Raw genomic sequence first — 24,827 nt, forward strand, 5'->3', positions numbered from 1 at the left:
GGGATAAAAAAATGAGTGGGCTGCAATTCACAGAAAAACATATGTAGCTTACTTTTGACTGTCATCTTTCCTGAAACTCGTTTAGGAATCGATAAAGAAGTAGCCTGCTTCTGGTAGCCCTTTTTTTTGTTCGTTTTTTCCTTTCCTAGTGGTCTCTTTGGTTAGATGATGAGATATACTTTTGTTGGGGGGTTAGGCAGGAAGCTACAAGGTGTCTTGGCTTCTGGAATGTTAGCACTAGAGCAAATTCTTCTGTCTGCCTAGAGATGGTAAGTCCTTTAAAAAACAAAACAAAACACCCCCCCACAAACACACACAAACCCCGCAACAAAACAAGAACAACAGCGAAGAACCCTACGCCTGGGAACACATAGCTGTTCTCAATAGCTGTTCAGAGACTGTGGTCTGTTGGCTGGTCTCTCCTGCTTAAAATGTCTGATTATCTTGTGATCAAGGTCACAATACAGAGGAAAGACAGAAAATTAAATTCTGTAACTTTCATGTTGATTTCACAGGGGAAGTTCTTACCCTCTGCACGACTCCATAATGAAATAAAAAATAGTTTACATTGTTTCTATGGTGAAACAGACAGTAACCAACAGACAGTCTGGTCTGTTGGTAAAGCAGTGTCAAGACAAGTGAATGTTTATGGAAGACATCAGTCATTAAAATCTACGTAACTTACTGTATGGTTCACTAGATTCCTCCCTCCCCTTTTACTTATCTGGAACTGTGTTAGTGTGAAGTATTCATTTGCTTTAGGCATTTAGAATTTTAATTGTCTTTTATTTGGGAATTCTTTCTCCATGTTGAAAGCAAATGAAAGTGTTATTTCATGTGTTGCTTAAGTTGCTCAAAATCTATGCTGCTTTCAGAAGGGATGGTCCTGCCCTGTGACCAGCTAAGCGTTACCAACACCTTCTTTTTGTGTTCATGCAGCGTGCCTGCTGAGATAGCTGTTTTGAGTGAAAACTAAAGAGAAATACCTAAAATCTCAGCTGGATCAGTGCTCCGATCTTGCTGACAAGAAGGGCAGTATGATCTTCTATCGGTTTTAGCCAGTTGTAAAACTGCATCTTGAGGCCATAGTTACCTGTAGCGGTATGACACAATCTGGAGGCTTGCTGCTGATGGAATGAGAAGATCCCGCTTCCGTTGTTCTCCTTTTGGAGGCTCTGGCACTCTTTAGATCCTTCTGTTCTGTGACTTGATTCAACTAGATAATGTGAATGAAAGAAAATTACTCATTGATTCCACCTGGATGATAAGCTGAAACAGTTCATGAGGAGACTTGATGTGTACTGAAGCATGTGCAAGGCAGGGGAACAGAACTGGGCAGCCCTGAGTAGGGGGAGCAGAAGGGAGGATGCCTGCATCCTCCTTCTGACTATCAGTGAGCATGGCATTGTATTGCACAGCTTCACTTGAAGTCTATTATGAAAACTGTATTACGGCACAGTGTGGAGACTTACGATCTAGACGTTGATGGCTTATAGTGATAGTTGTTCTACTTCAGTTTTAATGCTTGGTGCGCATACCAGATGCACAGATTTATAGATAGGAAAATTACAGGCAGCTGTCTTGGTTTGAGAAACCTTGTAGGGCTTCTTGTTTGTGTACATTAAATAAGTAAATACAAAGATGAGTATTAAATCTTCGTTCTCTTTTTCTCATTCTGCAGATGTTCTACTAATCTGTGTTCTATTTCTTTCCATTAGTCTAAGCAGCTCTTTCAGAACTGCTGGTCTATTAAAATACAAATTGAGCAGTTTTGAGATTAAGAGAGAGTGTGTGTGTGTGTATATATATGTACACCCCCACACACACGAATCTGAAATGTGTAAGTCAAAGTTTGGGGCAAGTTTACACTTTACATGGGAAGGTTTGTATGCTGTCTGTCAATACTATGTACCTGTGATTTTAAAAAGCATTTAGTATTGGGCTTTGCTGCTATTAAATTCAAATAATCATTGATTAGATACTTGAGTAGCCAAGATTAAGTACTGTTTTAATTATTTCCTTCTTTTGTATGAGAAGTTGTTTTTACCGTGGCAGTAGGCAAGAATAGCTATGAGGCTAACAGCCTGAGATAGCTTTTTATTATTATTTTGATTGTTGGTTTTTTCTATTAGCTGGAAGTTGTTTAAAATGTCTCTTGTGTTATTGCTCCCAATCCAGATGGCTTTCTGCCTTTGTTTCAGTTACTAGATGTGATATTGTTATTTAGTCACTAGTGGCACCACACATTTTACAGTTTGGCCCATGAGTCATTCTCACAGCCGTCTTATGTTGGCAATTGGTGTTATTCTCAGTATAAATTCATGTTCTCTCTTGACCTCTGTGATGTCAGCCACTGGTAGAAACTGGGTGCTGACTGTAAAAGACACTAACCTGTTTCCTTGAGGAAGGAAATATTAAGTAAGTGCCTGAAAGCAAGAATAGCTTCCTAGCATGCTCAGGTTGGTGTGACAATTGCTCTTCTCTTTTTAATTGAAAATGTAAATGGAATTTAAAAAAAATTTTTGGTCTGTGTTGGAAGTCCGTAAGTATAAACAAGTATCTTAAAGAACTTTGTAACTCTAGGTGTTATGGTGTTTAGGTTGTAGGGTATGTAGCAGCTTTTTTAAGTCTTGCTTCTTTGAACATTTTAAACTCTTATTGATGCACTGAAGTGGTTTCAACAATTGCAAATGTTGTGGAAAAACATCCGAAAGAGGCTGAAAATAGAAAAGATCTTATGCTGAATTAAAAGAGAACTCATGCACAAAATAACTACATGGAACAGATTAATGTTTCCCTTGCTGCTATACCTGTTAAAGTAATGCTTTATAATGGCAATACCACTTTGTTTTACCATGATGACCACAGAAGATAACTGAAAATAGACTGTATGTGCATCCAAGTATGAAAAATCTGTAGTTTTACATAATTCACATGATTTTTCTGTGCCTGCTATTTCAGTTACAACAAAATTGCAGCCAAGATTTTATGGGAAGAAGTAGCTGGATGGGAGAAAAGAAGTAATATCCTATTTAAATAGTATCTTGTTAAAGATATACTGGTTGGTAATGAGGAACTACACATTTTTCTCAAGATTTTTTGGGTAGTTGCTGTGTTATTCTAATAGTGTAGTCTGTGTTGCATGGTGGGGTTAAATTTTGTTTCTTTCCTTTAGACGATTTAAGAGATCACTCACCATGCTAAACTTTCTACACCCATTGATGAGTGAAGGGATGGATTTGTAAAGATCTGGTAATTAAGATAACATATTTTCATACTGGATTTGTTTAATGTCAGCAGGTCTACACCCCCACCCCCCACTTCTTTTTGTTTTGATTCAACCTGACCGGATTTATTTGGGGAATGAAGACCTAATGATGATAAACTATTATTTGATAATGATGGTGATAGGAGGTCCCTAATTGTTGCTTCTAATGAGGAAAAGTATTTTTCCTTATGTATTTATGCTTTCTGAAAGTTAGAGGTTTTTTGTTTGCTGTTAATGAAAATTATACTGTATTTTTATCTATTACAAGCAAAATATTAAGTGAATATTTAGTGTGGTAACAAGACGTGTTGGCAGCAGCCATGCTTGCGTGGGTCCTCACAACTTTGCTAGGGCTGAATGGAGAGGTTTTGAATTACTCGGGTCTCATTACTCATGTGTATTTACATGGCAGTTAGAGGTGAGACCTAAGTGTGTTGTCTCATATCTAAGGCAGCTTTGAACTGGCAAGCTGGTAGTAGCACAGCTGCAGTACCAAATAGCTGCTTTGAGTATTTAGCTGGGCTCCATGTGGGTTTTGGACTTGCCATTCCACTGGTGACTGGTAAGCTTTAGGAGATTTCAGTTCTTTCTAGCCAGCCCACTTTCTCTGCTGGAGATCTTAATCTCCTGAATTTTTCCAGATGTTAGATGAGCCATTTTATGTATTTATGGTAGCTGGAGGGATAGAAACAGATACTAAGGAATAAGGCAGAGACGGACTGCGAATATTTTAGTGATGATTTAAATGGTACTATTTGTTTAACAGTGATGATCAGTAAAAGTTAGGACTGAACAGCCCTTTGTAATATGTACAAAATATTAATAGCTTGTTTGTCAATAAAAAGTTAAGCCTTTGTGGTAGTTGATTTTTGTGCTGCTTGACTATTCTGTTATCCATTGTAGGCACATTCAGCTTTCCCCTGTGCTTGCTCGCTTATTTATTTAGTTGCAAGCTGTCTGTATAAAGCAAGGTATTACAGAGAGGCTTTCTGAAGTACCACTTTTGTATGTCTGTTGTCAGTTAAGGATGATGATGCATATGACAATGAATTGTTTGGTTTAAAAGCCTTTGAAAACCAACTTTGAAGAGTAGAATTTCTGAAATAGGAATATCAAACAAGTTTAACTCACTGTAAGTGAAGCATTAACTCCTGCATATCATAAAGTTTGGATTTAGTAGCTGGTGGTGTGACTTTTTCCAAAAGTCCGTTTCTTAAAGAAAAAAGATAAGCTGGAGAGGGAGGGGAACGAAACACCTTTGTTATGATGTAGTTGGTCTCCTGGAGTTTTGTGGTGGGTTCAACTGTAGTGCGTTATAAAAAGATTTCCTGGTTGCTTGTTTTTGGGTAAAAATAGTAGTAAGGTGCTTTGGGATTGAAAAGCTGTATTCATAAACGTATATAAGTTTGGAAAGTTTGCACAACATGATAATTATCTGTAATTTTATGGCATGACCAATTTAAGCAATCTTGTACTGTATCTAGGTATACCTTTGTAGGTTTAGCATCTGTAGAAAGGATTACCTTTTGATAACGGATTTTGCCTAGTGTCTTATCAAAAGGGAAAATACTCTGCATCAGACTTCTTAGCAATGTAGTCAAAAGTGGTGACTGTATTTCAGAAGGATGTTGTGCTAAATTTTTTTTTTTTTTTTTAATTTGCCGCTGAGCTTGTTTGAACCTGCTCCATGATGTATAAAGAACAGCAGCCCAGTGTATTGGTTACATCCTGCTTTTTCTGCTGGTGCTGTAATAGGGGAAATACCTTCGGTTAACCAGAACAGGCCTGATTTCAGAGCAGGGCAGGGATCTAGAAGAGAAGGGAAGGAGTGGCAAAAGTAGTGGAAAGCTGTAATAGCAGTGGAGTTGCACATTCTGGCTTATTTTTTACAAATGGTGATTTCCCACATCTCATGATGTCCAGCAAGAATTAGAAAGGTGTAGGGGTGACTTGTTTTTATTGGAGAAGTGCTTTATAATAGTGTTCTACAACACTTCTTATACCTTTTTCAGCTGAAGAGCATTGTCTGGATGAAGAGGAAGGTAAATACTTAGGTGAATAGTGATTGAAGGGAAAATGCATCTTTACAGAGTGGTAATCAAGAGATAAGACTTGGAAGGTCAGAAAAACTAGTGGTATCATTAAGAGTAAATAAAAATCCTGTGAAATACAAAGGACAAGTAATCAGGAAGCCAGTGTAGTGAGTTGAAGTAGATCACATAAAGGGTTTCCCCCTACCCTGCAGTGGATGCAGTTTACCCAGTGGGTTGAATTCATAGGAGATGATCTTTCTTTAAGGTTGAGAGTAAATTGAGATAAATGCCTTTAGAGAAAAATATCCCTTTCTAACAGTGTTGAAGATGATTTTCATGCTATTAATATAGACTTTCCAGTTGAATATGTCACTCTGGCCACATTTATGGACAACTAACAGGAAACTTGCAAAAACAAAATTATGAAATTGATCATGTGTTTTCATATTAAATATTGCCATGCTTCATCCAAGAAGTTCACTTTGACTGTATTTTATGCAGGTAAATAGTTTTAGAGAAAATCTAAAATGAATTTCTAACTTTGTTTTAGCTAACCTCTAAGAAATTAGTTTTTTCTCTCATTACTTTGTCTTAATGATATAAACATCTCAACAGTAGTGCTTTACCAGGCAAGTGCTTTTATTATACTGAACACGATTAATGAATAAAACTATGCTTATGCGTTTGCAATACTGGCATTTGAGACCCCAGCCTTGCAAGCTGAGCTGTACAAGCAGGCTTATGTAAACTTTCCAAAGGCTTTAAAATGTGTGTCTAATTATAGAAGGTTACATATACTGAATTTTTTTTCCCCCCCTAAGGCCATGTGGTTATGATATTATTGAGATTCCATGATGCCTCCTGCCGTGACAGACAGCCTTGACATCTGGGCAGTGGATTCACAGATTGGTGCTGATGGCTCAATATCTGTGGATTTCCTGTTGCCCACTGGAATCTACATCAATCTGGACGTCCCTCGAGATGCCACCATATCTCATATTAAACAGGTAATACCAAATGGTCAATTAACTGAAAAGTTAAATTCTATTTGGAATGAGTGCTGTTTCTGATTTTTATGTGCCTTTTGGCAAATCAAGTAATGAATTTGAGTAGGCATACATATAAAAAATAATGTATTGAAAGTGTGTGCATAGCTGATTGATTAATAAAGATGTATATGTGTCTGGGGGTTTGGAATGGTTTTGGGCAGATGGCAAGGTTCAGAGAAATTACTTGTTGCTGATGGTTACACTTCAGCAGAGATTATTCTAATAGCTCTATATTAATACAGTATTGCTACATCTAAACCTTTTTTTAACACATTGGTAATACATTGTATGTTTGTTTAACGTTTCTCTGATTAGTGTGGAAACAGGAAGTGCTGTGTCTAATTTGATTTTTAATATAGAAGTCGCAGATTGTGCTTCTGCTTCTTTTGATTGACACCAAAGATGGATACTTTAAAAACTATGTATGCCACTTCTTAAAGGTCATGTGCAAGTGCCGTATTAGGGCATCACTTAAAAAGTGAGGGAATACTCAAATCAAAGGAAGGGGAGCATGTAAAGAAATAACCACACATATTAAATAATAATCTACTGACCTTTCATCAGGTAATGGCCATGTGAGGGCATTTAGACAAGTTACTTTGGAATTTAGGTAGTGGGTGAATTACAACACCAAGTAATCTGCTCCTTAGGCATAGTAAACTTCTAAAAGAAAATAAAGAAGTGTGATTTCTCACTCCATTGCGTTGCCTGGTAAATAAGTACATTGCTTTTCATTCCTATTCAGTCTGACAGTATTCACTTGTTTGTAGAAATTATTTTCTTCTTATCAGTAGTAGCTTCATATAATTTATTGTACTCCTAATTTGAAACTTTCTAGACATTGAAGTTTATTTTTTTTATGCGGTGGACCACTTAGTATTTTAGAAGAAATGAGAGTGCCACTAGAAATTGAAGTGATCCAAGAAATAAGTTTTGTGCTATACTCAAATACTTGAAATAATTCAGACTGGAAAAATGTCAGTGTTGTTTTGGTAAAAGGGTAACGTGGGCAACTACAGGTTAGTTGGTGGGTAAGATAATGGAATAGCTGGTAGTGATTTCAACTGAAAGAATTTAAAAACCAAGTGTGTAAGTGACAACAATAAGGGACTTGAACTAAGCTGTCTGTTTTTCTTGATGGTTATGACACATTGAAACTTAACATGCTATAAACAGGTTCTGTTGATACTTAGCTGTTTTTCAGAGAAAATGAATGTTGATCATACCTACATTATGGAGGTCTTTCATGGAAATCACTGTATTTGAAAACAAAACAAAAATGAAGACTTTGGTGGCATACTGGATTAGTAGCTTTGCTCCCACCATGTTGCTGTGACAAACCCTAATTTGTGAACCCTTGGGTGTAGAGAGGACTTGAGAGCAAATATAAGGAGTTTATCTTGTACATGAAACTGTTGAGATTAAATTAAGAGAACAGAGGAAAAATAACCAATTATTTGAGGGCTGAAGAATTTTTCATTTCTGTACAGTTTATAATTCTGCCAGGCCACTACTTTGCGTGATGGCAAATGGCTGCTTTCAGTGGAAGTCAGTTTCAGGGACTTCATGGCTTTTTAAATTTTACAGTCATTAAGAGATATAATAAGTACCAGTAGCTGGAAATTGAAGTTAGGCAACTCAGGAGGAAAAAAAAGGCACAGATTTTTAATCAATATAATAAGCTATTGTAGAAGAACACAGAGGCAATAATAGATTTAGTCTTTTGATACCTTTGAAGTTGTAATTTTTGCTCCAAAGGTAGTTGCTGGATTCAGCTCTCACTCAGCTAGGCAAAATATACTGGAATACATTTCTGGAAGGCAGAATTCATTGTACAAATCTATGAAATATATGCAGGTATGTTCAGTTCAGCAAAAGGAGTTCAGTTCAGGTTCAGTTATTTGAGAAGAGGGTTTTGCCATTGCATTATTGATCCTGCAGTTCCTGTTTCAAAATAAGTTTCAGGAAAAAAACCCATAAAATGTAAATTTTAAAATTAGGACAAAAATATTCTCACAGATAAAGATATGAATAGTATTTAGGTTGGGAGAGCTCTTTTTACTTCCAATTTTGATTTCTGCTAAGGATTTGCTGTTTTATGTATTTGATACATTGATGTTACGTAAGGTGTAATCTTCTACTTAAGTATTCAGTTCAGTTTAAACATTGTTTAGTGTTCTGTGTGTGACTTGCATGTCTTAAGTGGCCTGCCAGTAATTTACAAATAAATTTACTTTAAGCTTCTCCAGACAACAGGGAATTTTTTATTCAGGAATTAGTTCCATAGTGGGAACTTGTTGTCTATATATTACAATAATTACTGGAAAAAGAAAGTATGGATGTGTCTTGAGGGAGAAGTATTTTGATAGGAAGCTATAGGAATGGATGGAGGAGAGTGACAGTTTGCTGGTCAGTGTCAAGAACATCTGCGTCCCAAATCAGTAAGTGCTTTGTTACTGTAGTGACAGCCGCAGTTCTGCAACTTTACTGCAAATAGGACTATATTGGGTCAATCCCAGCATAAGCATCAGGATGAGGGTTAGTACTGCCCTTGTCTCATCACCTCATAGTACTTATAGTCCCTAGTAGTCCCTTATAGTACACATAGTCCCTATGTGTTTTTTACCCCTGGGATATTTATGCACACAAATTGCTGCTTAAAAATAACCTCAAGATAGAGACTACAAACAAGACAAAGTAAATATATGATGATATATAGGGATAAAAATGAACCAAGTTAGCAAACATGTTACTCTTAGGTTCTTTTGGGAACATAAAATGGAAATTAATGTTACCTTCAGTGCCATAGGATACGGCCATGCTTTCTTGTTTTGTTTTATTTATTTATTTATTTATTTATTTTCTTTGCAGCTCTTGTGGAAGCAGGCACATGCCTATCCGCTCTTTCATCTCCTTATGGAGATTGACTCTTACATGTTCTCATGTGTGAATCAGACTGCTGTACATGAAGAATTAGAGGATGAAACACGGAGACTTTGTGATGTTAGACCCTTTCTTCCTGTCCTTAAACTGGTGACAAGGAATTGTGATCCAGGGGAAAAGTTGGATTCCAAAATAGGTGTCCTTATAGGCAAAGGTAATTACATTTAATTTTTTTGACAAATGAGAGTAAACTTTGTTTTGTATGAGGGTCTTAATTGGGCAGGTAACAGCGGAAAAGATTAAAGAAAAAAAAATTAAAGATTAAGTATTTTCCTGACAGAATTTGCCTTTCTCAAACTAATACTGATGTAGTTTAAAAGAATTTAAGTACTCAAGACGAAACATTTGAAAGTTGTTGAAAGCTACTTTCTGTATTGTATTTCGGCACTGTATTGTATTACTACATCAATCAAGAGCAAATTTTATCTTACTAGAGGAGGGAAAAATCTGTAATATTATTACTAAGTGAAGGAAAGCATAATCCCTGAGAAGTGTTATCATAAATAGCCTAACAGCAAACTGGATACACAGAAGGAACTAGAATTTATTATACATGGTTTCTGAATTGGTTAACAATATGATTCTTGTTTTTGCTCTCAATTGTGGCACTGATTTTCAGCAAACAATGAAAAGCTATTTTTAAAGGTTTCACAGTAACTTGATGTTATTTCAGAATTTTCAACTTTTAAAGCTACTCTGCTTGGTTATACAATCAAGATTGACAGGGTCATGTGAGGTCATACCTCTTGTTTTAAAACAATGAACCATTGTTAGCTCTTTTATAAAGACTGCAGGTTTTGTTTAGATTTCAGCAGTACACTGTCTGCCTATTTGTTAAAACTGACAATGGAAACGGTTAGCCAGTTTAACCATTCAGACATATTCTGACAGATTCTGAGAGATTCACATTCTTTGATTGAATATTTTGCTTATTATAGCTGTGCAAGATTCTTATGCAGCCCCTGTTCTGTACCTTAGCAGTGGAAAAAATGTGTTCCTGTCTAAGCTTCTAAACTTAATGTTTTGTTCTCAAAAGGTGTTCAGTGCTTTGTGTAATTTGGACAATGTCCTTCAAAGTTCAGGAGAAAAGAAAGAAACACACACTTGCAGGCCCTATACTTCCTGAAGTACTGAAGAATTGCAGCTGTGTGGACTCTCCATTGTGTATTCTCTCGTTACATATTTTGGAAAAGGAACTTTACTGGTCTTGTATTGGTTGAAATTTCAGTCCTATCATTTTGACTTGAGTAGAAGATTTTAATCACAAGGAAAAAAATTTCAGTCCTATCATTTTGACTTGAGTAGAAGATTTTAATCACAAGGAAAATTCAGGAATAAATTTATCTATTTACGGTCCCACTATCAGTCTTTTTTGAGTTTTAAACAAAATAAAAAAGTCGTCTTTCTGTGGGATTACAAAAAAATAGTTTACAAACACTTCTTCCCCTCTATGGTCTTTATGATGCGTTTGCTGTGCTTTCTTTGCATTTGCTGTTGTGAGGAGAGACTTAAAACTTTCCAAACTATCTTGAACTCAGGGTGAGGTTGGCTTTTCCAATTAATAGTACCTAAGGCAGGCATTGGTTCTTGCTGTTTAAACTCTCATACCAGGTTGCATGGGAATTGTGCAAGTAACTTTGGAAGTCCACTGATGTACAGGACAACGTAGAACCCAGCTGACTTTTGAGCACCCATTTTGGATGGGATGTCTGAAGAAAACCATTTACATAACCTTAACTTAAAGATAATAAAGGTTTGAGTGGGATAGTAAATAGATGGGCAGTATTTGTACAGGTATGTATCCTTTTGCTTGCTTCCAGGTCTCCACGAGTTCGATGCCTTACAAGATCCTGAAGTGAATGACTTCCGAGCTAAAATGCGGAGAATCAGTGAGGAAAAGATTCAGTCGCTTGTGGGTCTCTCCTGGATGGACTGGTTAAAGCACACTTACCCACCAGAACAGGAACCTGTTATCCCAGAGAGCTTCCAAGATAAGCTCTATAGTGGAAATCTTGTAGTGGCTGTTCATTTTGATAACTGCCAGGTAGGAATGGTTGTTCAGCACATTTCATGTACTGTTCTTGATCCTGATCTGAATTAACATGTGATTGATCAAGGATGTAAATAAAATAGAATATTAACATTATGGTGTTTGCTTTAAAAATGCAAATTCTTTTACCAGGATCCTTGACTCTTGAAAGAAAGTGAGGACACAAACCTATGGTTGTGAACTGAACTTCTAAAGTCAAATTACAGTTCTATTTCTAAAGTCAAAATGTACAACTTGTATATTCTGTATTATTTCATGTTCATTTAAAGAAAAACATAATTCAAAGTTGTCAGGACGTTTTTTGGCCAACTGTTACTGTGTTGCTTTCACTAGCATTCAATTTTAGGCTCAGGAGATGCTGGTGAATTGGGAGGTACCATATTCAACACACTTCTTTTTGTGTGTGATTCATTGTTGAACATCTTTGGGGTTGATCTGCTAATTAGGTTGAGCAATACATTTTAAAAAAAGAGGAATTAGTATTCCCTATGCTAGACATGCATATAGACAAATAAAACGCTAGCTGAGACTTGAGAGTTAGCTTTTTGTTTCAGCTAACAAATCCATAGCTTATTTTTAAAATAAAAACCCCTTTAGTTTCCACCTAAAATGATTTAGCTTCATTTTTTTTGATGTTGAAGTTGCTATGATTCTACTTAAGTCCAGCATTCCCATTATTCATTTTTGCATTGTGTTCTTGTTGATAACAGTGAGGGGTCACCATGGGAAACCTTAAAATCTCACAGGTGTGTAAATATATCAGGCTATTTTGGTGTCCATTTTGACCTAGGTGCTAGATACTGATTTTTCTAATGATTCATCTGATTTTATTTACAAAGCTATATTATTTCTGATGCTATCTTTTTTAACTTAAAAAATAAAAAATCCAAAGTGGAAAATCATATCTGACTCTGGAAATACTAAATTTGGTCACCAGTAGCACTAGCTGATGTTGGATGCATAGGTGTGTTTATGACAAAACCTTTTTCTGGTCCTCTTTGGCTCAGTAGAGGACTTGTAGTTGTCCAGGAGTGAGAATATCTGTGTGTTTGTCAGCTTTTGATCAAGATATTGTGTACATATACATATATGCATATGATAACAGTAGAAAAGCAGTGCAAAAGTTCATGCTGCTGCAGAATGTTTTGCCTGCCACTGTGATAGCTTAGGCTGCTGACATTTCAAATGTTTTGAATGCTTCTGCTGCCAGTTCTGACCTTCAAAGCTATTAACAGTTCAAATCTGAGCTGCTTTTTAGAGCAGTAAACTCTGTTCCAGACTTTACTACTTGCACTGAGTACTAAAAATCATCTCAGGAGAATTAAATAGGAAAGGTCGTGGACTGTTGTGTTCTTTCAGTAGGAACGCTGCAAGATTGAGAGAAAGGAATATGAAAATACTTTTTGTCTAGAATATGTGGGTGAGCTGTAAAAGCTACATAATTGTTTCTGGGGCAAGAGAAAGAGACTGATCCCCATTTCTGTGACATATGTGTAGACACCTACAATTTGGAAGTAAGGCAGCCGTCATAGAGCATCACCTTCCTGGGAGGAAAAAGTGACCTTCCCTGTCTACCCACTATCGGTTACAATAGGAGAAGAAAGCCTTCATGGTTTGGCAGCTTTCTGAAAGGGGGAAGCTGTTATGAGCTATGCAGAAACTGAGAAAATACAGAATTAGTTTTGCCTGACTTGACAGTTAGACTCTTCCATTAGGGCAGCTTGGCTTCTTACCAGTAAAATTCTGTATAAATAAAGCACAAGTCAAAAGAATGTAAGCCAGACAACACTTCACATTTGTAAATAACTGCTTTTAGAATGCTTGCATCTTCAGGAGTGTGTGTGTGTAAATAAAAAAAAAAATCAAAACAAAACCCCAGAACTTGCTTAATCAACCTTTGCAAATAAACATGTGCAGAACATAATGTGGTAGATTAAGGGAGATGAAAGATTTCAGACGACCTTTTACATTATGAACTTTAAATGAATTTAACCTTTTTTTTTTTAAGTTTAAAAAAGAAAGTAACATCTTACCCGTACCTTTTTGGAACACATCAAAATTAGAGATACTTTGGAAATACCAAGATAGCCTCTAAAGGTTTGATTAAAAATTTTCTTTGAAAATGCAGAGTCTTTCCATGTTGTATTCAGAATGCTACAGGTATTGGCTGCTATCCCTCTTTTATGCACTCCTGCAAATAAGGTGGTGTTTTTGTACATAAATCACATTAACAGTTTCTTCTGCTTTCTTACGTGAAGCTTTCTTTTTCTTCTGAGTGCAGTGATACCTAGAAAGAGTATAACTTGCTGGTGGTCAGAAAGAAGGAAACGCATCTAGTACTGCTAAATACCTTGAAATGTATGCATGATTTATTGTCTCCCTCCTTCACATTCTACAATACAAGCTTCTAGATCAATATCCTGATCTAGAAGTCTTTAAATCACTGCTGAATCAATTACATAAAGTTCTGTGTTCTTAAAAGTATTTCTTCTAGTATAAAAGTTTGGGAATTGACCATTTTGCAGCTTTTAGGGTGACTATTGCTCTGATTGTGCTGAAGATGTAGAGATTAACTCTAAGTGTTAAAATAGACTGTTTTTAACAGTTAAGTATTTCTACCTATTTTATTTAAGCCTTGTACATCTGACTATGACAAGTTTGACATTCAGTATTCCTGTTTGTGTTTTGTTAGGATGTATTTAGTTTTCAGGTGTCTCCTAACATGAATCCCATCAAGCTGAATGAGCTGGCAATCCGAAAACGTTTGACTATCCATGGAAAAGAAGATGAGGAAGTTGATCCTGCTGACTATGTGCTGCAAGTTAGTGGAAGGCTAGAATACGTTTTTGGTGATCACCCGTTAATTCAGTTTCAGGTACATAAAGCTCTTTGGATCTTGTAACAGTTCTCTAGTGCCTTGGCCAGAAGTTGACCTTGCTTCCTGTGCCATTGGATGGTCAGCTATGCTGAACAGTAATACACTTCCTCGTCATGTCTGCTGTCCTCTCCAATTGTAAAATACATGTGCACAGTTTCCTTTGTATCTTTGTAATACATTGTTGTTTCTTTGATTTGAAAGTTGCCACAGAAGTAGTCCGCTAGCTGATAACAACTGTTTTCCATGGGCTTTTAGTATATACGCAACTGTGTGATGAACAGGACTCTTCCTCAGCTGACTCTAGTTGAGTGTTGCACCATAAAGAAAATGTGCGAGCAGGAGATGATTGCCATAGAAGCTGCCATAAACCGAAAATCATCCAACCTTCCTCTTCCTCTGCCACCAAAAAAAACACGAACAACAACTGTAAGTTGATATGGATAATATCTAATATCCAAAAGGAGCAGTGACTTGTGGAATATAAATCACAACGCCTGGGATTTGTGCTACTACTACTGTTTACCAGTGTAGGTCACCTGGGTCTACTCAGAGCCTTCTGTTGCTTGCAAGAAGGTTTACATCAGAAATAGCAGACTTTCAGGCTTTTTGGAAATGTCTTACCTTCCCTCACCTCATCCTTCCTCCTTCTCTCCCCACTGTCTCCTTTCCATTGCTATTGATTCTACTTTTATTCACAACCCAGAAGAGCGGGTAATAATCTGTTATCAGCAACTGGAGAAGTTATTGCAGAGAACCTGGATTCTTCATCTTCAACACAATGTGTAGGCTCCACTAGTCTGTGGTCTCTTGTGTTAGCCCAGATATCTTGCATGGTGTTCCCACTTCAGTGATGGCAACTTTTGCCATAATATACATCTAACTTTTCTTTTAATATGGTGCTTCCTTTATTGCTAAACGTATGGCCTTATAACACAGTTATAATTTATGTGCTGTCATTCTAAGAAATATGGACAGGCTTTGCTCTGTTAAACACTCTGTATGTATACGGAATGAACAATAAATTTGAAGGGTTATTCTGAATTGTCAGCAAGTAGTACTCAATGTATTTTCTCACCCCCACCCAACCCCCCCCTTCAGCTGAGTGTTTTTTCTAACTTTTTTACCCTTCTAGGGCATCTTGTATGCTCTTGTAGTTAGGATAATCAATTTATTTTTTAAGATTTCAAATTTATATTTTTAAAAATGCATCTTTTTTTAGTTTGTATTTATGGCTTTTGCTTAAAATGTTTAGCTTATGAAATAGGTCTCAATATGTTACATTGATTAAGAATGAACTTGTATCTTTGTTTCCCTTCTCAGAGTGTATGGGATATTTCAAACCCTTTCAAGATTATTTTGTTAAGGGGTAATAAACTCAATACAGAAGAAAATGCCAAAGTAAGTAACTATGCCTAGTATCAGAAGATGTTCTGTTCATCATTTTAATGATTTTCAATGTTTAGGGAACTCAAAATCATACAGATTTCAATTCAGCAAAAGTATAAGCATTTTTAGTTATTCCCAGTTATACTGGTAGTATTGGTTAAAATCTTGCTTTATTGCTAAAGTATTGCTTTATTGTCTGAAGTTGGATATGTGCATTAGAACATTATCAATCATCATGGACAGTATGACACAAATGTTCATATGGTACTTGATTTTTTTACATGGTATCTGTAAAGTACTGATATTGGTGTGAAATAAGCTTATTCAAACTAAAGTGTCATAAACATCTGACAAACAGAAGTAGATTAAATATTAAACATTTTTCAATGGAACATAAGGTATTTTTGTAGTCCACAATATTTTCTGTGTGTGTCTAAGCGTGGACTGCATACTTCTATACAATCTGTCTTTTATTTTCTAAATATGCTGACCACACACACAAAAACCTGTAGTATCACTTCCTGTAAAAATGTACATGACTGGGCTACTGACTGTTTTACAAACCACAAGTTGTTAACACATGGGAATTTATTGCACAACTACTTTAAGACCTTACAAGACACTTGCCTGTGAGGTAGAACAACATCCATTTCCTTTATTTTGTTTGGCAGTCAATAAATTAAATAGCCAGTCGTGTAGATTAGGAAGAAATTCAATTAGCCATTGAAACTTGCTGTTCTGATGCTTTATTCAGGATACTCAGTGCATTTTTTCTTTCAAAACTATTGTTACAACCTCCTTGTATATTAGCAATACTACATTTTACTACATAGCTAATTGAGCCATAGTTAAAATTTTACTGCCTGAGACACTGTGACTGTGGAAATGGATGTCTGCAAAAACAGATGTTACCTTTTCTTTGTCTAAACCATTATTTAGCTAGTTGTAGTATTTTCTTAACTCTACATTCTGTAGACTCTTTAAAGTTTTTAAAAGAAAAGGGAAGGGAAAAGAGAAGGTGGATTCCAGAAGCAACATAGCTATCAAGTTTGGTTGGGGTTTTTTTGTTGGTGTTTTTTTTTCTTTTTTTTTTTTTTTATACTTACAAAAAGTGAGTTTTGGTTAATTTATTTCAGTATGCTTTTAGAGGAAAAATAAAATAAGTTGATTGTAAGCTTGAGGAGAAACAGGAAAAATTGACAATTCTTTGGTATTGGTGCCTGTGGACACTATCTAAATATTATTTAGCATTTTAAATGCTTTTTAGTTTGAAAATTTTAGTGTCCTGTAGTTACCCAAGAACAAGAATGCATGTAGTAACCTTGCAGGTTTGTGCATGTTTTCCTGCATTGTCTGTCTACACTGTTATGGAATTGTCACTATTGAGAATGTATTTGTTCCCTAGTCCTGATTCTACGGCTGTTTAATTCGTTGCCATTGTTCTTTTAGTTTCATTGTGCTTTGGATCAGGCCAATATTGATCCATTTTTGCTGAAACCACCAACAGGGTTCATAAATGCAGTGTTTGTAGTGGGAAACAAAACATTTGTCAGATGGATAGCACTCCACTAATGTGAGTTGGATTGAGTATTTTCACCTAGAGCACAAGTGACTTCATTCAGCTAACACCCAATTTTCCAAATAGATGACATTTGAAATCGCTTTTCTTTTTGCCTTGCTCTTTGGCTGCACCGTTGGTACATACCATTTCATTTGTAAAGGGGAGTATCAGAATGAAAAGAATAAAATTAGGATCCAATCCCTTACACTAACAGGATTGGAAATCATAGAATTAGAACTAGCCAAAAGGCAAGCAAAATAGCAATGTGTTCCAACAATACAGTGCTTTGTTACTATTGAATTTTACTTGATCACTTATGCTTTTTATATTAATAAAGTAAAAGAAAAGTCAGGGAAGTGTGGTGGCATATAGTTATAATATCAGATAATAGCAAGTCAAAGAACAATATTCAAAATTATGCAAATGTCAATTTAAACCCCTGGTTTAAAAAAAACCAGGCAGATTTTAGAATATTTACTGTTGCTGGTATTAAAGCACAGGCAGATATACACTAGACGTAATCATATTTCCATAAGATATCTTTAAATCAGCAAAGGAACTTGATTATAAATTCAGTTGAACATACAGTGAATCTGCAAATGAATTAATAAAGGGCCATCTGGTGAATTGTTTCAAGGTTATGAACCGACCGATCTTAATCAGTTCTCTGACATCAGCCACAGTATTTCCTTTTTGAAGAATATAAGGCTGCAATCTTTAATTACAGAGAAATAAAAAAACCCCATAAATGTAATCAACAAGAATTTTGATTGTATATATTGTTACATATAGGTATCTACACATACATGTAGTGTGTACGCATTTAGACTTCCTGAAGTAAGTTTACTTTCATATGATCTGTTTCATGGATGTTCATGTTGCTGTTCTTAACTTACAGTGCTTCACAGTGGTAAAGCTGTGCATACCAAAAATAGGTAATAGTGGTTTTTATGAGTGTCACTGCAACTCAAGTGAATGGAATTTTCTAAACTGAACTTTTTCTTTCAGTGATTGATTGCAAGCTTGAAAATGAAATTAGTATTGTATATATGTAAGTCAATGAGTCAGTTTAATAATGGATGTTCCTATGGCACCTGTATCAAGGAGTGTAACCCATAACAGTGTGTTCTCCAAGACCTAATACCTGTGACAGCAGTCTCTTGATCAGTGGTAACAATTGTTTCAGAGACGTTCAGAATGGGTGTTATTTGGAAACCATCTGTTGGTGGTACTAATGTTTTCTCCAGGGATTATTCTGGGCTGAAGACAGATTTGCTTTCTAGCATGACTTCATTTAAACTGTATTACGGTTTGCCAATGACTAGTTTATCTGAGCTAGTTTACAAATGGAGAACTTCGTAATGAGCAGTAGTTGGTGTAGCCAAAAAAAAGATATATCAAGATTGGGACTGCTTTGATGTTGATCACACTGTTGTTTCTCTGAAGGAGGGAAAGATAGGTGCTCTGCCAGAACAGATCTTGTCTATGTCAGTTGGGAATTCAAAGGTGAATTATTTATTATTTTTATCCAAAACCTGTACCGAATTTTAAACATCTCCACCTTTCCCTTACAGTGCTCAGAAATAATATCTTAGCTTAAAGGGAATGTTGGGAAGGTTGGTTGAGGAGCACAGGGAAGCTGAAACATCAGTTCACCTTTTACTTGTTTAACCGTAACATTGAGAACTTCTTTTTGTTGTTGACCAAAGGATTACATTTGTGGAGTCTCCCCCCCCCCCCCCCCCCCCCCCAATTTCTCTCTTTGTTGTTTGCTCAGGCAACAAAAATAAAGACCTCGTTGTCATTCTTGTTGAAACTGCCCAAGTGTATGGATACTTGGAAACATGCAGTTTTCTGTGTACATATGTTATTAAACAGAAATGCAGAAATGAGCCAGATTGTAGCATTGGCCTGTAGTGTTCTTAATTTCAGTGCCAGTAACTCCAGCTTCTTTCTCTTCTTGCCTGTCTGCTTCCCTGTTCCTTATTTTTATCATCCAAGCTAGCTGGTTTTGTTGGTTTCTGGGTGCTAAAGGCAAAACAGAATTCCTGGGAATTATGTACATTGTTATTATTACAGGTGATTTCTGTCAGGGTCAGCAGTGTTCCCTCTGTACATTTTTATAAACAGTTTAAGTAAAAAAAATGAATTTTTTCTTAAGCTGAAAATACCCCAAACTTTTATCCATTAGAAGCATAAATTGGTTCTACCTGGAGATTTGAATTTGTATTCAGAAAAATAGTCTTACCTTTTCATTGTGCTTTGTTGTTTGTTTTCTACGATTTCCTTCCATGTTAAGTATGTTAATTTAGAAGCATTTGTATATCCATATATTGTATTTGTTACTACAAATGAGTTGTTATTATTAGTCATATGTGGTAATATAAGTAATTCAGTACTGAAAAAATTGGTAGCCAACATTATTTAAACAAATATATTTTTATTTGGCCAGGAACATGAATAGCAAACTAAAAAGAATTTGTTCTCAAGAATTGTTTGGTCCATTTTAAAACCTCAAAATTAGTATTTCTTTTAAGATAGAAATATTGATGGAATGCATATATGTATGTTCTGTCTAATATTCTATGCAGAATTCTGTAGGTTCTCTGGCAAGCTTAAAATTTGTCATTTCTTTATTGCAGGTTCATGTTAGGGCTGGTCTTTTTCATGGTACAGAGCTCCTTTGTAAAACTATTGTAAGCACAGAAATATCTGGGAGAAGTGATCACATTTGGAATGAAGTACTAGAGTTTGAAATAAATGTCTGTGATCTACCAAGAATGGCAAGGCTCTGCTTTGCAGTTTATGCTGTGATGGATAAGATGAAAACTAAAAAGTCAACCAAGGCAATGAATCCTTCCAAATACCAAACCATTAGGAAAGCAGGAAAAGTGGTAATTATTTCATATATTTTTATTGAGTGTACCTCTGAATTACATTGAAATGAGTATTCAGAAATCTTTCATTGTCCTCACGTTAGTGTTCAAGAATGCAAAATGAAAAAAAAAAAAATTAAAAAGAGTATATATTCCAAGAATTGCACATCTTGGTACAAAAAAACCTTTTCATACTTCTCAGACACTGGAAAAGGCATGAAAATATTAGTTGTAATTCAGTTGGAAAATGGCTGTTTAAAGAATGGTATTTTAAAAGGTCGGTTTTGTTCTCAACTCTAGATGAGTTATGATTGGGAAAAGATGAAAAAATTAGCATCTAGGCTCACATTCAGGGAAATTGTATTTTACACTGGCAGAGTAACACCCTTAAAATTAAGTCTTATTGTTCTCAGTGGTACTGGAGTACATACTGAAAAATATGCATGTGTTTAACTGCTTTTCTGAAAGATATCACCATTTTAAAGAAGTCAACCCTCTCAATTTTACTTATATTGTAGTGCTTGCTGCATAGTAATGTTCACTAGCATCTTAGTTTCCATGTAAAAATTCTTTCCTTTACCAGCATTATCCTGTAGCCTGGGTAAATACCATGGTATTTGATTATAAAGGACAGTTGAAGAATGGAGAACTGGTACTGCACAGCTGGTCATCGTTTCCTGGTAAAGTTTAACTTTTAAGACTTGAACTTTAAATACTTACAAGACTGAAGAAGAGTAGTATCAAACAGTAGAATATTTACTGTATGCATGTCCAATTCTCCTGTCATAATCTCTTTACTATTTGTATTTTTTATGTGGATAAATATATAACGTCTTAATCTCTTTCCCCGAAGTATTATGTATCAGGAAGGAGGAAGGGTAAGAGTCTGCTTGGAAATAGTATTCTAAAAGTTTTATCTGTCATTGAAGGAAAATCACATAAAAATAGATTCATGTTTATATCTAGTGTTACCTGTTTTTAAGATGCAGTTTAGGTTTCATTTGATTCCCTGTGCTATGCATCCTAAACTAAATAGATGAGCTATATAGTATGTGACAATATTTGCGTCGGCAAAAAATGTGAATTAGAATTTTTTTTAAGTCTTTCTTCCCTGACATTCAGATTGATTAGAAAGAGTGTCTGAAATCTCCATGTCACTCTTTATTCCATCCTGAGAAATCCTGTATCAACTTGGCTGTAGTGCTGAAAGAAATCTGGCTTAAAACTCTCTTCTTTTTTTCATACTATTTGATATAGAGGCAATGTGTATTACTGGTTTACAGAAGCTTGTGGTTTACAGAAGCTGCAGATCTTACTGGGATTTGGTTCAGTATAGGGATATCTCAGCTTCCCTTGACTGTTATGTTTATTTTGGAAAGAGATAATCAGTTTCTTGTTGGATTATAATCCAACATTTGTGAATGTGGGAGGTATGGGTAGTTTATGCTGGAAATGCAGTGCTCTGTAGTAAAAGTGCTGTGCAGCAAAACATGCTTCTGTCCATTGTATACAGTAAGCAATTTCTTATTGCATCTTTGCCTTTCAGATTTTTTAATTTTAATGCATGCCTGGCCTATAATATTAATTGTTCTGTCTAATGTTTCAGATGAACTTGAAGAAATGTTGAATCCAATGGGAACCGTCCAGACTAACCCTTACACTGAAAATGCAACAGCTTTGCACATTAGATTTCAAGAATATTCAAAACAGCCTATTAATTACCCTCCCTTTGATAAGGTAAGGTATGACATAAAGAGCGGTCATGAATGCTTATGTGTAAATAGCTATTTCTTCTTTCCTTTCAACACTGCCTTTTCCACTGAATTCCCCACTTCCTGCCTGTTAGTTAACATACTGCAGGTTTTTAAACTTGCACCACGTGAGAGCGCCAGTGCTCTGACTTCAGGGTCTTTAGATAGTATTTTGAAGACATATACTTTTAAAAATACTCTGTACATAGTCTCTTGAGGGTCAGAAGCATAATCAGTTTCCGGTATCAATGATCTTACAAAAAGCTAAACTTATCTGCCATTCTGGAAACCTTCAAACTGTGCTTGCCTGTGGTCTATAAAGATCTGTAATTTCTTTGTACAAATGTATGTTACCCACTCTTTGGGACACTTCTTTCCTCTATGAGCTAAAATCCTTTCAAGGATAAATAGACTCTTAATACTGTGTGAAAACAGATTTCTCAAGGTCTGCTGTTGAATGAAATCCAGTTAAGTTGCCCTGCAGTTTTCTACAGATGTGGGTAAGAATGTCTGTCTAGAAAGGAAGTGTATATTTGGAATACATGTAGTAATGTCTGTAGTGTGAATGCTAGAAAGCAAGTTGTTCACAAACCAGCAAATAAAAGCTAAGACCAGGAAACAAGTAATAAAATGAGTGTTAAAATAGACAGCTAATGATGCATTGAAAACCCAAGGTTTAACTTGTACATACATTAGTCTGAATTTTGGTTTTTTGGGAAAGTTAATAACCACTTAGATAAAATTGCCTTTTTTTTTTTTGAGGGTTTTGCAACTTTAGGGGGCATGAGCAAAAAGACAGAAAACACCAAGCTTTATCAGCTTGATCAAAGAGGGATTTTGGGTTTAAGGTTCATCAAAATGAAATAAAATAACAAAATAGATTATTTTTGTAAATTTTTAAAAATTATTATTATTATTTTGGCTTGGGTTTTTTTCCTCCTTGTTGGCGCAGTACTTGTTCTTGTATTAAAACTGCACTGGAAGTGCCTTGATCTAAAACAGTACTGACTAATTGCCTTCTTAATTTTGGTTGACCAGTTTACTCTTCATACTGGACAAATTTTAGTCAGTTTTGTTATTGGTTTATTTGTAACGCTTTAAGTTTTTTGCTCGTTACACTATGTATTTAATTTCTAAAGAGAAAAGCTGCTTTTATGTGCATATTACAGACATGTTATGTAAAAGTGTGTTTCTTAAGTAATCGCATATTTGTTCTAGCTCTATTGTTCCTTTTATTTGTACCTGCAATACCAAGTTTTCAGTATGTTAAAATGCTGGGGTGAATACAGACAAAAGCTTTTACTGAGTAAGTTATCTGATGTATTGACATTAAGATAGTGTCTGATGGTCTTCACCATCCCTTGTAACTTCTGTTTGGTTGCTGGCTTTTTTTATTTTGTGGCTTTGCCCCCTTCTTGAACTGTTCCTGAGAAATCCTGCATATCAGATAGAGGAAAATCCCAGAGCATCTTTATAAAGTGATTGCAGAGCTGGTGATGAAACATTCATTGAAAGCATTCAACTTTAAGGCAATGCTACAAAATGTGCCTTTTTTTTAGCAGTTCTTATTTTTTTCCCAGTAACTTTTGCTACTTGCAATTCCCTAGAGCTAAGAAACTGTTTTGCAGTATCACTGGGAAAATCAGAGCTCTAAACTCTTTGAATGAATTATCAATTTCTGTGGATATACTGAAATTTCTCCCTCAGAAAAGAGAGTAAAATACCCAATCTCTGAAAGATTCTCTTGGTGTAGGTCCTGTTGAATCAGGATTAATATTGTAGCTGCTTGAATTAATACCAGCTGAGAATCTGTTTTTCAGAGTTTTCTAGATGAGACTTGCTTGGTGTATTTTCCCAGTGTTGTTGCTTGTTTCTGCCAAGAAAATGGAGACTCAGATGCCAGATCTTTATTTTAAGGAACATAATGTGCAAAAACAGATGAATCTTTTTGATTGTAGCATCAATCCACTTGCAGTGAACAGCTGTTTGGGGCTGAGTGAGCAAAATTGCCTTGACAGTTGGTAAGAAAACTGTTGTCTAATGTAGGAGCCATATACTGGGCTGGTTAATGATCGGTGCTGCTGACACACTGAGTTCAGTTGAACAAAGCTGGACTTGCAGAAACTTTCAAAGTTTATTTGCAAACAGAGTAACTCTAAAAAGTACAAGGAGGCAAACATCAAACAGAATTAGGACATTGTAGTTTTGTTTATGCATGTTTTCACGCACAGTATGTAAACAAGGTTTGTAGGCAACTACCAGATGTAATACATCATATTAATAAGCATTTCATACAGAGAAAGAAATAAAACAAGTTAGTATGCCTTTAAGGATTTTAGCTGCTGGGTATTTATACTCTGATTATGGTAGTCTTTTGTGTTTCTTATATAGCCTGAGTAAAGACAATAGAAGTCTTGCTGAATCTGTGTCTGGGGATGGTGTTTTATATTCCTGGGTGATGGGAGAGACAGACCTCTGAGGGAAGGAAGACAGTGTAGTTCCTTAGAATTCTTTCTTAATTGGTATTTCATTTTATGAAGTGTTCCTCAAAGCAGCAGCATCTGACAACTGTAAATATACCTACCTGACTAGTTCAGCTGGTCTAATTAGCTTAGGCAGTCACCATTCTAACACATCTCTGTTGGTTGCAGTAGTGTGCAGAATATAGTTTGAAGAACTGTATTTACATCTATACTTAACTACCCATCATGATTTATTACATGAACTTCAAAAACTAAGTAGAATGTTCAAAAGGCCAAAAAAAAAAAAAAGGGAGCAAGAATAACTTGGAGCTGAGCTTCTGGGGAAATGTTGCTTTGCTGTTAACAAAAGTAGCAGTCCTTGTTCCTGAGGGTTGTTGTATATTAACTGGTGCTGAGAGCTTGTTGGTGGAATATTCACTTTATCATTAAATGAGTTCTTGTTGGAAGCTGGTTGTTCATGACTTTATACAAGGGAAGATCCTAGATTTAGAGAAGTAACTGGAAATGCTAACTGAGATCATATGGGCCATCTGGGAGGACTGTGAAAGG

At 35.7% G+C, this 24,827-nt stretch overlaps 1 protein-coding gene across 3 annotated transcripts in view; it reads left to right on the top strand.

Moving 5' to 3' along the window:
* Nucleotides 1–24,827, top strand: part of PIK3CB (phosphatidylinositol-4,5-bisphosphate 3-kinase catalytic subunit beta) — a 115,401-nt gene that overhangs the window by 61,818 nt on the left and 28,756 nt on the right. For all 3 annotated transcript variants that reach the window (XM_075507406.1, XM_075507405.1, XM_075507404.1), the window contains 9 exons: nucleotides 6,123–6,308; nucleotides 9,222–9,447; nucleotides 11,114–11,337; nucleotides 14,036–14,218; nucleotides 14,477–14,647; nucleotides 15,542–15,619; nucleotides 19,811–20,062; nucleotides 20,628–20,724; nucleotides 21,651–21,781. In XM_075507406.1, coding sequence (XP_075363521.1) covers nucleotides 6,153–6,308; nucleotides 9,222–9,447; nucleotides 11,114–11,337; nucleotides 14,036–14,218; nucleotides 14,477–14,647; nucleotides 15,542–15,619; nucleotides 19,811–20,062; nucleotides 20,628–20,724; nucleotides 21,651–21,781 — 1,518 coding nt within the window. In that variant the 5' untranslated portion in view covers nucleotides 6,123–6,152. The remainder of the gene's footprint in view (nucleotides 1–6,122; nucleotides 6,309–9,221; nucleotides 9,448–11,113; nucleotides 11,338–14,035; nucleotides 14,219–14,476; nucleotides 14,648–15,541; nucleotides 15,620–19,810; nucleotides 20,063–20,627; nucleotides 20,725–21,650; nucleotides 21,782–24,827) is intronic.

Source organism: Mycteria americana, chromosome 7, assembly GCF_035582795.1.
Source record: "Mycteria americana isolate JAX WOST 10 ecotype Jacksonville Zoo and Gardens chromosome 7, USCA_MyAme_1.0, whole genome shotgun sequence".
Taxonomy (NCBI): Eukaryota; Metazoa; Chordata; class Aves; order Ciconiiformes; family Ciconiidae; genus Mycteria; species Mycteria americana.